This window comes from Chelonia mydas, chromosome 10 (assembly GCF_015237465.2).
Source record: "Chelonia mydas isolate rCheMyd1 chromosome 10, rCheMyd1.pri.v2, whole genome shotgun sequence".
Taxonomy (NCBI): Eukaryota; Metazoa; Chordata; order Testudines; family Cheloniidae; genus Chelonia; species Chelonia mydas.
The window spans coordinates 16,859,210-16,874,026 of NC_051250.2; the positions used below are offsets into that span (position 1 = coordinate 16,859,210).

At 40.6% G+C, this 14,817-nt stretch overlaps 1 protein-coding gene across 5 annotated transcripts in view; it reads right to left on the minus strand.

Annotated features, from left to right (window-relative positions):
• Positions 1–14,817, minus strand: part of REXO5 (RNA exonuclease 5) — a 28,412-nt gene that overhangs the window by 2,265 nt on the left and 11,330 nt on the right. For all 5 annotated transcript variants that reach the window (XM_037911221.2, XM_037911219.2, XM_043524071.1 and 2 more), the window contains 15 exons: positions 13,900–13,987; positions 11,982–12,131; positions 11,678–11,766; positions 10,641–10,756; positions 9,849–9,987; positions 8,990–9,084; positions 7,484–7,586; positions 6,658–6,794; positions 6,163–6,271; positions 5,668–5,778; positions 5,422–5,559; positions 4,795–4,887; positions 3,331–3,550; positions 2,435–2,637; positions 1,662–1,771 (listed from right to left, as the gene is read on the minus strand). In XM_037911221.2, the coding sequence (XP_037767149.1) occupies positions 1,662–1,771; positions 2,435–2,637; positions 3,331–3,550; positions 4,795–4,887; positions 5,422–5,559; positions 5,668–5,778; positions 6,163–6,271; positions 6,658–6,794; positions 7,484–7,586; positions 8,990–9,084; positions 9,849–9,987; positions 10,641–10,756; positions 11,678–11,766; positions 11,982–12,131; positions 13,900–13,987 (1,901 nt within the window). The remainder of the gene's footprint in view (positions 1–1,661; positions 1,772–2,434; positions 2,638–3,330; positions 3,551–4,794; positions 4,888–5,421; positions 5,560–5,667; positions 5,779–6,162; positions 6,272–6,657; positions 6,795–7,483; positions 7,587–8,989; positions 9,085–9,848; positions 9,988–10,640; positions 10,757–11,677; positions 11,767–11,981; positions 12,132–13,899; positions 13,988–14,817) is intronic.

Genomic DNA, 14,817 nt, shown 5'->3' on the forward strand with positions numbered 1-14,817 from the left:
CAGACACTCAGGTACTATGTTGATGGGGGCCATAAAAGTACCTTAGGCCGCAACTATGTGCAGCCCTGATCTAAATTCATTTTTCTGAAGTCCAAGTTAAACCCAAGTATGTATTTGTCCCAGAATCACTCTGGCAGAGAATACCCTTCAGGGACAGCTGTTTGGTATGGAAGATGGTGCAAACACATCATTGACAGCACACCGATCTCTTTACTTTCAAAACCTCTTTCACAGATGGTATAGAGCATGCATGGTCAGACAGGCAAGAGGTCATTCAGAGAAGCCTCTGACCCATTTACTTTCACTGTATGCCCTTTTTTCTTATACAAGAAAAAGTAAATATTAAATGTTCTCTGCATCTCCATGAAATAATCATGCCTTTTCTATTGAAGATGAATGAAAGCCAAGAACATAACTGAACAAAATGGTCCAATCTCTATCTGAATGGAATAGGGGGATGGTGAATTAGCTCTGGAGTGGAGGGAAGATTTAACTGAAATAAGTACATAGCCAAGGGCGTGGTCTCTGGCTAACAAAAGTGAAGTTTGAAAGCACCTGAATTTTTCTAATTCATAATATCAAGTTACCATTCTAAGTAGTTTGAAATTCATTACATAGCCTGTTTAGAATGCTGAAAACCCATCATCTAACAGCACCCTAAAAACTGGCTTTGAGAACACATGGAGCCTGTCAAGTCCAGTATGTCCTGTTACCACTCGATAGGTATTCAATGGCTTAGGAAGAATACACTGGTTATAAAATCATAGAAATGTAATGGAAGGGACCTCACTATGTCATCCAGTCCAGTCCCCTTCTCTGAGGCAGGACTACATTTTATCTAAGCCATCCCTGACAGGAGTTTGTCTAACCTGTTCTTAAAAATCTCCAATGATGGAGATTCCACAACCTCCGTCGGTAATTTGTTCCAGTGCTTAACTCGTATGTTTTTTCCCAATGTCTACTCTAACCTAAATCTTCCTTGCTGCAATTTAAGCCTGTTGCTTTTTGTCCTATCCATAGTGGTAAAGGAGGACAATTTATCACCCTCCTCTTCTCACTAGATGTGGTCCCAAGTCAAAGATGAAGCATATAAGTAAGGACGGTGTAAGGAAGTGCGCACACCTGCTGCCTGGGCTGTAGCTGTTATATGTATAAATGCAGGACTACAGTTTCCAGAGGTGCCAACCTGGCCCTTTACGGGAGTGCTTGAAACTCATTACTAGCAAGACTGGAGGGCATGAAACTACATTCATTTAAAATAGGACGGGGTGGGGGAAGAAACCCGTAACAAAGACAGCAAGGCAAGTGAAGGATGACAACTGAAATGAGAAGAATTTCCTTGGCAGTTTAGCAAACTGAGGTATAGAGGCCTAATCTGAGCCTCCAACATATCACAATTGGTTTCAATGCTCTGGCTCAACTAGAAGTTATAGGCCTGATGCAGTATTTACTGAATAAAATTTTATCCAGTACGCATGTTATGCAAGAAGTCAAACTAGATGATCCTCATAATCCCTTCTGTCTTTACAAGCTATGATTCTATGAAGAATCCCCTCCGCCCCCCTTGTCCAGTGTTAAATTTCATTGTAATGCAGGAAATACTAACTTGCTTGGCAATATGTTGTTCTCTGGCTACTTTGAAAACTATTTGTAAATATTACCTGTTCACACCTGGCAACAGAACGACACAAAGTGTATTATTCTCCAGACTTCTATAAAGCTTTTTGATACTGCGGTCTAACTTCTTCAGCTTTTTCCTTATGTCTTGCTCCTGTGTAGAATGGGAACAAAATGGTACTAGTATTAGATCCTATTGTCCTAGGTTTTATCAGCAATTCAAGTATGACTGCTGTCTTAAAAGCAGCTGGACTCAGTTCCTACTGGATGTGAATGTACAACATGCAAACCAGCAATCTTTTGTTGGCAGTCTCTGTGACCAGTGTCTGAATGGCCATGGATAGATAGTTACTCAACCATGGAGATCCCCATCAATCTATACTCTTTATTAACAGCCATCCCCATTACATGTGACCCCCTCTTTTTCATGTTTCTCCCCATATATTTTATTTTAACACTGGGTCTTTTTGCTTTTGAAAAATGTAGGTCTCTGCTTCCTGTGTAGCATTGCATTCTGCTGAAACCAACTGCACTGGTCTTTTGAATGTCTGTTTAACAGATTCTATAGGAAAAAATGTAACACATTCCATCTTCAAGCTGCTTTACAAATATTAATTCATTCTTAACCACCCCTCTGCCCCAGAATAAGGTAAATCCATTCTATAGACAGGAATCTGAAGTTAAAAATTTTGTCCAAAGCCATAGAAGGTCAGTGTCTGACCTATGATTGGGAAGTCTGGTTTCCCAGCTCCCAGAGCTGTATTCATTCCATTCTACCTTGCCTTATGATTTATTGTGACAAAGGTATTTAACTCACAGAGGTAGATAGTTGTTCCTTTTTCATGTGTAGGCTGTGATGTACCAGCTGAATAGGCTTCCCATCATTATAGTCCATGTGACAAATCCATCTGTGGAGGTGGCTAGAAGTGAGAGCTTTCCTACTTTGCAGTTGGCTGCCTTTAGCTCCTTGCCTGTTTATATCTTGAAGAGCCTCTAGGGCACTTTCTGAGGTTTGAAACTCTTAAAAGAAAAAAGAAAAACAAAACAAAACCAAGTACCCTAGGTCAGTAGTCATAGTTCAGAAAGCAAGTGCTACTCTGCTTTCTCAGCACCCATAGGGCAAAGCTATGGCATGTGGGAGACTAGGTCTAGAGTCACTGTTGTAGCACAGTCTCACAAGGGGATTATTGTCTTCTGCTTCAATCTAAGCGTCGGACTCTATAGAGCCACAGGTTCAAATTCCAGTGGAGTTTGTTCAGCATTTCAGCCATCCCTGGGTTGGTCAGCTGAATTCAATACAGCTTACTGGCTGGATGTCTTTTTAGATGAGACCATAAACAGAGTTCCTGACAAACAAGCCATGGCACTTTGTCAGATTGCAGCCTGCATGGCAGCCATCTTCTACCCCCGAGGAATTTCAGTGCTGGAGTGGATATATAGTTTGAGAAGCACTTCGGGACGCCCCTAGATGCAGGAGCTATTAATATCTAAAGTAGTACTAATTTTTTAAAAACTTCTGTAAGTTTAAAGCAAAATGTAGCTACATGGGTGACAGGGATTAGGCAGCTGGCTAGAAACCATCCAATGGCAATGCATAGTGTCACCTTACTCTGAGCTACAGGGAGTATAGTCCCACTAACTTCAACGGGAGGCCCAGGTGAGAAGTGTCTGCAAAATTAGGCCTATTGGGTGTCGTGTGCTACATTTACTTACTCAGGAAACAGTAATTTCTGTGCTTCCCACTTTTGAGATCCCTAGGCCAGAAAAGAGCTTGCAGGTCTTTCAAATGACTGAATTTCTCTTGCAAGTCTGTATCAGTTAGGGTTTTCTTCACCCCCGCCACATAAATCACACCTTCATTTTCAATATCCATTTCTAGCTCTTTTATCAGTATGTCACAGTCTAGCATCATCACAGTGACGGGTCTCTGAACCTGGGAGTATCAAATGGAAATACATGTAACGTTCCAGTCTGAGCTGTTTTAGGGACTATGGGTCTCAGGAATTCTACCTTCTATTTACAAATTACATTTTTTTCCCCAGAAATCAGACAAACAAGTTTGGCTAAAGAAAATGAACGCAGCTGCACTTCTCTAAACATTCCTTGGGTTATGTACATCTACCTGGAGGGGTTAAGGTCACTAGCTGAGCCAATTAACTCCCCAGGCTGCACCTGGAGGAGGAGCCAGGGAGCAGGGATTAATCAGATGAGGCTCAGCTGGATGGGAACAGAAAGGGCCTGTACAAAGCCCAGGAGTTGAGAGTAACTAGGGGCTGCAGAAAAGCAGAATACCATCAACCCTGGGGGGAATGTTTGGCACTATAGAGGGTAGTGCACAGTTACTCCCTGGGAGGAGGGTATTTGGGCTGGAGAAGGGGAGAGAGCCAGAAAGGTAGGAAAGGCTATAGGATAGGGCAGACCTAGGCTGCTGATGAGAGGGCCCTGGGACTGGAATCCGTAGTAGAGGGTGGGCCTAGGTTCCCCCTACCAGTCACTGGGGAAGTGGCACAGAGCAGGCAATGGAAGCAGACTGCCTGGGACAGTCTGTGCTAAAGATTTTGATACCCCAGGAGGGGGAAACATGCATGGTGACCTTGCCGGTGGGCCACATCATGAAGAAGGAGCACCTGCAGAGACAGGCTGAGCAACCACCAAAGCAGCACGCAGCACATGGAAGGCACTAATCCACCAGAACAGCCAGGAGGTGGCACCCCTAGCAGTGAGTGGACCCCATCATGGGCAGATAATCTTAAATGCATCGCTTATAATTAGATGGTAAGAATCTAGTACAAGGAATTACTGACTATATACCATTTTAATAGATAACCAGGTCTAGACATAGTAAGATTGAGACAAGGTTGCCATGGCACCCTAAACTAATACAGTCACTGAGGACATCTAGCTATCTGAACCCTAAGGAGGGTTTACATTCAGAACATAGGACTGGGTTCTTACACGGACGTGCTGTACAATCTAGGGGAAGTCACAACCTTTCTGTAACCAAAACTCTCCATCTGTAAAATGGTTTTAATTACTTCTGTAAACTTTACAGGTATTGTGAGGTCTAGTTCATTAATGCTGGTAACGTTCTTTGAGATCCTTTGATGAAAAAGGCTATAAAAGTACTTCATGTCCTACGCTGAACAAAATTCAGGCTTTTAGCACATGCTTATATACCTTAATGTGGGACCCTGCAACATCAGCTCCATTTAGACTTTCCATAGCAAGTTGAGCAGCTTCTAATACTTCATACTGGATACGGATGTGGGGCTTTTAAAAGGAAGAATATTACGCTGAGTCTTCTATTACAATTATAGCATCCCTCTCCTTTCATAAATAAGTATTTATCACATTGTTGGAAAATATCCTAAGAAGCCTTTTATATTCTATATGTAATACTTTAAACACACAGCATTAAATAGGATGTTTCATTGCTTTAACTTAACTCACAACCCATGTTTTGCCATTAAGGGCCTTAATGCTCTTCCCTCCACTAAGGAGAGAAAATCTCCATTGCCCCAGTATAAGGCTTCTTATCCTGGACTCTTATGCTACAGTTTCTTTGAAAGACCAGTCTTTGAGCTAGTAGCACAACAAAGGTGGAGTTAAACCATACTGGCTGTTTACAATAGCGTCTCCACAATGAGCTCTTGGTGGTGCTGACTGCACTGCCAAACAAGCAGACCAATCCATGTTTTAAGTTGTCCCGTCTCCACCCCTGCACTGAGCACATCTCCTAGTAAAACTAAACGGTGACTTTGTATGTCAGCAAGTTAACACAGTTAAAAGGATTCTGTTATTCACCTGGTGTGTTTCAGTGAGCACAGTAAGTGATTGGATAGGACCACACTTCTTAAATTCTCTCCTTAAAGACTTCAGGCAAAAGTCTTTATCAAATGGACCCGCATAGACAGTCAGCATGTCAGCTAGCTGGATTCTCATCTATAGGAATACAAGTTAGTGCAGGGATTTTACAAAACAAAGAATCTGAAAAGTCCTGGGTCCCTCTCCAAGCTCAGCCTTAAAGAATGTTCTAAGATATAGCTTTACCTTTTCACAAACTTCAGCAACGAGGTCTGGTGCATCATGCGCTGAACGCAAAGTGAACTGAATGACACTGAATGAGGACAGAGGAACTTCTTGTATAGCTCTTTTAAGTATCTACCCGGGGGAAAAAATTCACACAGTGAATTGGTCAAGGTGTGCAATCAAGTGGTTAAAGCAGGGGACAGCAAATAAGAACTTTTTAGTTTCTAATTCCCAACTTTGCCTCTCGTTCTGTGGGTGACTTTGGGCAAGTCACTTCACCTATTTGTAGTTCCTGTTTACTTGCCCATAAAATGGGCATACTTCAGGACAATACAGGATCAAAATGTATTTCCAAAGATGACAAAACTGATTCATCCAAGGAAGCATTAAGACTGTTGCTGACATTTAGCATTTTAGGTTACTCAACTATTTTAAACGCAAAAAAACACTCAAGAATGTGTAGAACTTCTATTTCTTAGATACATATTTAGAACAATCTGTTCTAAGTTCACTTACCTGTTTGTTTGAAGTGCTCAGACTGTTCTGACACAAGCCAGAGGAGGCTAGTTCCTTTCTGCTCAAAAGGAGAGTTTTTTGGCCAGTAGCGTTCAAATGGTCTAAAAAACTAAGAGAGTCGTGGTAAATATCAACTCATCTTTAAAACTAACTCTTAGTTTACACTGAATTAGAAATCTTTGAGAAAATATTTGTTAAAGAAAAATGCTATAGTTCTCCTTGGAAGATAATTTTAAAAACTAAAACTTCCTACTGCCTGAAAACAATCATCTTGTGTCCTGAATATATTACAAAAATGACAATAACATAAAATTCACTGTTGTGAAGTAATCTAAGCTTTTTAATTTTTAAAAACTGTTAGATTAGGTGTGACGCAATAGCAAGTAATATATTTTGAGAGGAAGAGAAATATAATTTTGATATAAAACAATTAATGATTTCACAAAGAACTGACACCAATATTATGGCTGTGTCTGCATTGGGAAGTCCTCCTACCATGGTTTGGGTATGCTTGGAGGTTCACTTGAATGCTTCTGGACTCCATTCTGTTGCAGTTGTAATGCAGATTTTTGCTGTGACGACTCCATCAGATTTGTGGCTGACAGCACCATCTCCAAATTTAGTTCTACTACCTAGAAAGACAAAAACACACTTATTCCTTTTCAAGGTACTTTTCAAGCACACCGCATTCATGGGCATCAAACCAGCAATGTGTCTCCATAAAGTCCTCTCTGATTTAGAATTGGAAGCCAAGGTTTGGGGAGATAGAGTTGTGCATAAGAGCCAATCCACTGCAACTGTGAAAGTGTACACGTGCCTTAAATCAGCAAAAGGCATGGAAAAAGAACTGGAACCAAGATGGGTAATACTGAAAACAGGGAAAAGACCAGTAACATGAGCATAATGGAGAGACTGGAGGGATTAAAATAAAACAACCAGGATATATTTTGGAGCATTCCTGAAGATCAGCCAATTTCTACCAAGACTAATGAAGTGTCCAAATCCTTGTACACTCCACAAGTGGGGAATGCCACCCCCAGAGATGATGATAGCAGTCCTGATTCAGAAAAGCACTTTAACATGTGCCTGACTCTGAGCACATCAATGGTCCCACTAAAGTCAATAGGACGCTTCCATGCTTAAAGCATAATTATCTTCCTGGGATAGGGCCCAAGTGCACAGTTATTCTAATAAAAAGAAACCATGAAACAATCAACTTTTTTTTTCTTTAGGAGGGCTACAAACTATATATATTGAGATTTTAAAGTTTTTTTTAATAAAAACTAATGAAAATACATTAATATCCTACAAAGTGACATACTTTTCTGGGTCCCTGGTCAATAAAGTACTGAAGCAATTCAAGTGCAGCTTCAGCATCTTCTGTTGGATCATGCCCAACTTTATTTTCACTTTGAATTTCCTTCCTAAAATGTCAAAGTAAAACATACAGAAAGGTTATCAGTTTTCACACCCTAAATGATATAGTACCTAGTCTTTCAGAAGCCCCGTAGTTTGTTCTTTTCAGGTGGTATATTTATCCCTGTGCTGAAAGACTGCTGTATTTCAAGTATCTTTGAATCCGTGTTCTTCTGAAATGTTCCAAAAGCCATTGAAATAGATAAAGAATTTCTGCAATGTTCAATATTGCTTACAACTGTTAAAAGATTTCATAGATGCCTTGGGCTATATTGTGCTTTGACACACCTTAGCTATCTTTATCTTCAACTCTCTGCTAGTTTCCCCATCTCATCATTTGCATGTAGTACAGCAGTCTCTCCTCCCATCTCACCAAACCATTACTAGTAAAGAATATATTATGTCTACAAAACATACCATAGAATGTTTGCTGGCACGCTATGGAATATCATTAATAACTCAAAATAAACTTGTCAAAGCACACTTTCTGAAACATTACCCTTGCTTTCTCTGTTCACTTTCTTGCTAATTTGAAATAAGTCTCCTAGTCATTTGTGTGAATTAGACACGCTGAAGTGTTGAAAAAGAGTATCCTGGTCTCTTAGATGTAAGATTCAGCATCTCACAATTAACAGAATTAGAGGAAGCATAGTCTTGTAGTTGCGGCACTGGACTGGGAGTTAGGAGATCTGGGTTCGATTCTAGCTGTGCTACATAGTCACTGTATGATTTAGGGAAGTCACTTAACCTCTCTGCCTCCATTTCCTACCTGTAACACGGAGATAGTAATCCTTTCTTTGTCATGTCCACTTCAACTGTTTAATTTTCAGGGCAGGACTCTTAAGGTAAGTCTACACTGCACACTCACTGGCAGCAACATGTAGGGTATGTGGAGTCTTTCCCCACTGCCTCCTCCTGCTTGGGTCTTTCCCTGCTGCCTCCTCTCTGCCAGAGCCTTTCTCCACACCAAAGAGAGGCTCCAGCAGCAAAGAGGCAGTGGGTCACTACACTGCTAAAATACCAGCAGGCACTGCTTGGGTGTGTAGAGAGCCATGTAGGGTACGGTATACTCAACTCACCTAAGCAGTGCCTCACCATCTACACTGCTATCTATACCTGTGCTTGGGGGGGCTTGTAATGTCTGTACTCAGCACATTGCCATAAGAAGTATGCAGTGTAGACATACCTTTACTGTGAATACATACATCACCTACTATTATTCTAATTCACATTACGTGTTATTTCATGTACATTATATAATCTGATTTTCTAGATATAATAGATATTAAGTTTTAGATAAAAACACTCATGCACTTGGTGTAATAATTATGATTGGTAAAATATTACATAGTAGTACTGGTTATCCGTTGGCGTAAACTATGACAATACAGTTTAAAAAACAAAACCTTACCCTAGAACAGCTTTTGCTAAGAATTTTAGCTTGAACCGTCGACCTTTGTGTCTGGCAAAAAGCAATGAGGTGTCAATAACGCTGGGATGTATCATCTGGAAATGAGAACGTCATCAATAATATGAGTAAAGAACATCAGTATTATGGAATTGTGGTAGTAACTCCACAGTTAACACTGTGATGGGCTTTCCATTATTAGCCCATTCTTAACCCTGTGATAGCTTCTTATGTTCCCTGGGGGATAAGGAAGAATTGTGGTGAAATACAAGGAGAAGGGGCTGCAAATGCGGAGATAAATCCTCCTATGGGCTGGGTTCCCCAATTGTTTCCCCACGGACCCTCTGACTATTGGCCCAGATTCCAGACATAAAAAGAGGTCAACTTTTTGCATGTTCATCATGTACATACAGGCCATAGGTGCCCAACAAAATACCCTACACATTACCACAAGACGGGTCTAAAATCCCCCTCTACTTAACAAAAACTGGAAAAATGGGCACAGATTATGCTCTTGAGTTGTAGGATGATATGTTATGGTCATTTAAATTTATCATATGAAAGATCTGTCTTTACCACAACACAATTAGGTGTACCCAGCAATGACTGAAGGGAAAGGAAGATATAGAGTTAAGGCTGCTGGTGAAGACTTTTACAGCTTTCTTACCTCTTGACTTTTGTGTTTTTTAGAAGTCCTCATATTTTAAACATATATTTTTACACCCTTATGCCATTTTAACAAAAGCCTGGTAAATAAGTGATTACAGCTCTAAACTAGAATTATTTTGTCTTCAAGTATGAAAAGCACCAGACAAAACAGGTCCAACAGGGCTGGGGAAAATCCTCATAAGAGCATGCTCACTTGTAAAGCGTGGAGGTCAGCATTTAAAGAGTGACCCACTAATACCGCATCACAGGGAAGCAATTTCTTTAGTTTGTCCTGAATCTCTGGGAGTTTTGTTTTCACTGGAAGAAGAATCTTCCTTGTGATTCCTGAGTATCTTCAAAACAAAAATGGCAAATATAAACCAACATATTAGCAATTTCATTTACTAGAGATCATTTCAAGCAAGACACATAAAATACATAGATTACAAATGTGACCATGTCAGAATTGTAACTGTGACTTCCTGTGTATAATATTCTGGTGTAAAGAGGACATAGTACAGGTGATTAATTAAACTGGTAAAGGAATGTTCTGGGGCCTGTTGGGAGAAGGAAGGCTGCTGAAAGTAGCAGAAGGGATTTTCCAGATGTGCAAAAGCGTGAAATTGGGCCCAATCTTCAAATTTCGGGGATGAAATGTAGCATAAATTTTGCCTGGTTTCATTATGAAAGTTCCACACAGCTCGGCTCTTGGTACCCCTGAAAGTCAGGGAAATGAAATACTTATTTTATAGAGAAGAGGCCTGGATTGCTATCTCATGCTCTTACTACACCATGTCTTCTATAACTAGCAGTAAAAGAGTAACCTGTACTGGACAGTAAAAGGGTAACCTGCGCTGGATCATTAATCTGTAATCCAGGCTTTTCTTGGAACAGTGCAGAAAGCTACATGCAGCAGACATTCTTGAAAGGGCACATGGACCAGACTCAGTCTGAATGGCTCTCAGTTTTACAGAAGAGGCATGGAAGAAGTTTATATGCTGGATACCTGGTGAAGTAGTTCAGTATCTGGGTTTCAGGTTTTATAAGCTCATCCATGATGCACTGACCCTTTGCATCCACCAATGAGACTCGAGTTACTTCATTCCCCTTCTCAGTGAGGCACTAGCAGAAATAAGAATAAAAAGTCAGATCAGAAATGGCAATAAACCCAGTGCTGAATCAGTTGTCTCAAGAATACCAGTTAATTATTGCAATCAAAGCAGATTTTAATTGCTATTACCACTAAAAAGTTACTAACCTGGAAGATTTACCATCTATTACTAGTTTTTAATAGTGCAGACAGTTCTGATTAATCTTTGACGCTCATTACAAATGTAGCAGGTGCACATGAAAGTGTAACACACAGTTAATCTTTAGGAGGAAGAATTGATCATACAGAATAACTTAGTACTTTACACCCAGATCGCCACAACTGACTGCATTTTGCAACTGCTCTGCCAAGAAGTGCTAAAGCAAGAGATGGGCCCACCTATTTAAAAAGGGCGCAGGTAATGCCAAAACAAGGCTCTTCTTCAAGAACCAAAGTGCATGAAGGGGCAATCCTCAGCGCGGCACAGAGCCTGAATAACTGTGTTGCCATTCGGGAGATGCATAGGGAGAAGGAATCCTCCCCCTTCCCCGTCTCTAGGGGGCTGCTGCAGCCTTTGCACACATGATCCTCCTCATGTCCACTCTGCAGGGAAAGGGACAGTCTGCTTAGCAGTGGACCCATCTGTCCTGTCTGGTATGTGGAGAACCACTGCGGAGCTGAGTGCTGTGCTGGGGGCATTAACGCATATGACTTGGCTATGCTGTGTTTTTTTTTTTTTTTTTTTTTTGAGCTCTCTCTCACCGGGGAGGCTGCCCTCATGCTACTGACAGAAGAATTGCTGATGTAGATGGGCAGCTGGTGTCTTTACAACTGTGTTTTTTGGATAGAAATGCTCTCGAACATGCAGAGGGTGGCTGGCTTTATTTTTGGAGCCAGTGGAGGTTGTACAACTCATTTCCTAGCCTTCTTTAAGACAAGAAATATTTTTATACCATTTCACAATCCAGCCCAAAGAGGGGACTGCTGTCTGTTCTCGGGCTCTCACATTGTGTGTAGACATAATTCCCACATCCAGGGGATCCTAGAAAGAAAAATAAAGAGATCTGAGAACAAGAAGAAGAAATCTGTCTTATGTAACTCATCAGGTATAGATGAGGAGAATGAAAGTTTGAGATGACTTTGGTAAAGAGCCTCCACTCCTTGTGCAACTAAAACTCCCAGTGAAAACCAATGGGATTTATTGATTTATTTAAGTGTATTAGGCTATGATTTTTACCAGAATGTATGTGGCCTGACCTTCTAAAGGATAATCATATTTTCTCATCTCTTCCAAGGTTAGAATATAGCTGGTCAGCCCATGCTTTTCCTCGCCATATTTCTCAATGATAGGGTCTTTTTGCAGGTCTGAGTTCTTAGGAATGTGTCCACTATAGGCAGAAGCTGAACCTATAATAAGAAATTGCACTTTTAAAAGCTGCCAACAAGTTCATACAGTATTTCTTTATCACGTATAAACTACTGTAATTAACATGCACGTTTCACTTTGAAGGGTGGCAGAGTTGACTAGCGGTCAGAGCACTGGACTGGGACTCAGATGACCTGGGTTCTATTCATGGCTCTGACACTAACTTGCTAGGTAACCTTAGGCAAATCGCTTCATCTATCTCGGCATCAGTTTATCATCTGTAACATAGTGATAATGATTCTGCCCTGCTCTGATACATGCTAAATATTATAATTATTTAAAATTTCATCTTATCTGTGAGAAATTGTTGCTATTAACTCCTCAAAGCAAACAGAAAGAGATCTTTCCACTAAGTCAGTGGGGCTCAAACTGTTTCAGTGCCCCTCCCGCCCTTTTAGTGCACAGCCAAGGCTTCCTCAGCAGCAGAGCTTGTGCTGAAGGTGAAGCTGGGGCTAGAGACAGAGAAGGAATGAGGGCGGGGCCAGGCAAGGGGTAGAGTGGAGCTGCAACTGGGGCTGGAGCTGGTCTGGGGTTGGAGAGGGAGTGAGGGCAGAGCAGGGCCTGGAGGCAGAGCAGGACTGAGGGGATGAACAGGTTTTGGGGAGGAGTGAGGCTGGAATCGTGGTGGTCCCTTCCCAACCCCGGTGGGGGCTGGCCCCCGACAAGTTCCTCTGCACCCCCCTAAGGGGGTTCACCCCACAGTTTGGGGACCACTGTACTAGGTGATACTAAGGATAAGTGTTACACTAGGAAAATACAAGTTCTAACAAAGGTGTTTGTTACAGTGTTTGTTGAACTATCCAAGTTATTTTTTATCTATCGTCATAGTACCTGAGCTCACAAACAGAATGGATTTTATCCACACAATGCCCCTGGAAAATAAGGTGGTATTTGCCCCCTTTTAAAGGGAATGGAGGCACAGGTTACGGTAAACGACTTGCCTGAGGTCACAGAAAGAGCCTGTAAATTAGGAACTGAACCTAGGTCTCCTGACGCCCCGTCCAGTTCCCAGATCACCAGACTAAACAAGCCTTTCTACCGTTATGTTTGAAGTCACATAAAGAAGCATAACTTCAGTAAAAACTTATCTGAAACCCCAGTCTCTGACTGCAGCTTATTGTCCAAATTTTAGAAAACTTTATCTATTCATACATTATAAAGTAAAACTTGCTAATTCATCCATTAAGGGCCCGATTCAGTATTCTTTGCACTGAGAATTTCCACTGACTTTAAGTGGAGTTTTGAGTATGCAAAGAGTGCAAGACTGATCCCTAAAATTACAATTAGGATCATAAGGGATGTAAATAATGAGAAGCCAGCTGTCAACACACTGTAGTTTACCTAGTTCACTGTTCAGCATAACAAAGAATTATTACTGAGACTAATGCGGAAGTCAAGAAATGAATACTTAACGAGCCTGAATCTATTTCTCTTATTAACTACACTTTAGAATAATAGTATAAATGCTTGCAACAGTTTCATAAGAGAAAAATTTGCATCTGTATTATCCCTTTTACAATTTTGTTGTTGTAAACTTCCTTCACATTTACTTTTGGTAATAAGCAAAACAGACTAATAGAAATTAGCTAGAGTCATTTATTTCAGAGTTAAACCAGTGATTCGTTGCATCTTGTAATCCTGCATAAATTATATTTAGTTTAAAATTGATTGCATGTGATACAAACAGATTCAAAACATCCTCTGAAATGGGTAAACAACTGTTGAAAATGACAGTGAAAAGTGAAGTACCTTGCATGCTGTTCTGATGTTTCATACTTATTCCTTCTCCACACACACTAGCTATAAAATTAGCTGAAGTAGGTGGTAGACTGAATCTCTGTTAACGAACAGAAAAGAAAACATGTTAAAGGACTTTGCTGCGCAAACAAAAGTAAAATATTTCAAAATTAAATTAACAAATAAGGAACAGTACTCCTACTACTATGGAAATTCTGACACTTTATCTTCCCCCATGCCAAATTTGCCATTAGTGTAATTCCACTGAAGTCAAAGGAGGGTGAGTATACAAGACTAACTTAAGTTAGAGACAGCGGTATCCTCAGGGGACATTGAAAAAATTCAATGCAATTTTTTGTGTTAAAGTGAGTATGATCTGCAACTAACTTCTTGAGGAAACTGTTCATTACATGATGCTCTATAAATTCACAATCTGCAGACCATATTCTTAAGTAAAATGCTGTTAATTGTTACAGCAGTAAGAGTTAAGGCACAAGCAGCTGTGAAAACTAAAGTGACCTTTATTACAAAAATATTATCATGATTAGCTTTGCAGCTGCCTGATTGCACCCTATGTTCCTGTCACAAGCTTCCACCTCTGTTCCAGCTGGACCACCCCTTTCTCTCTACTGCCGAGGAATACTGCTGTCTCATTATTCACTTATTACTTCTCCCATCATTTATAGAGAACAATACATTTTCAAGAGAAATGATTCACAATGATTTAGCTGAATAATACAGGACTCTCTTGTAGCTACTCAATTATCATATTATAGCCTTGGCTTTCCAGAGGCAATCAGGCTCAGTGCAGCAACTCATTGGCAGAAGCAGAACTGATAGTTCCTTGTTCCTGAAAAGTTAGGAAACTGCTCTAAATTAGAAACATATGTTTGCTGCAGCTAAGGCAGAATTTCCTAAGATTTTACTGAT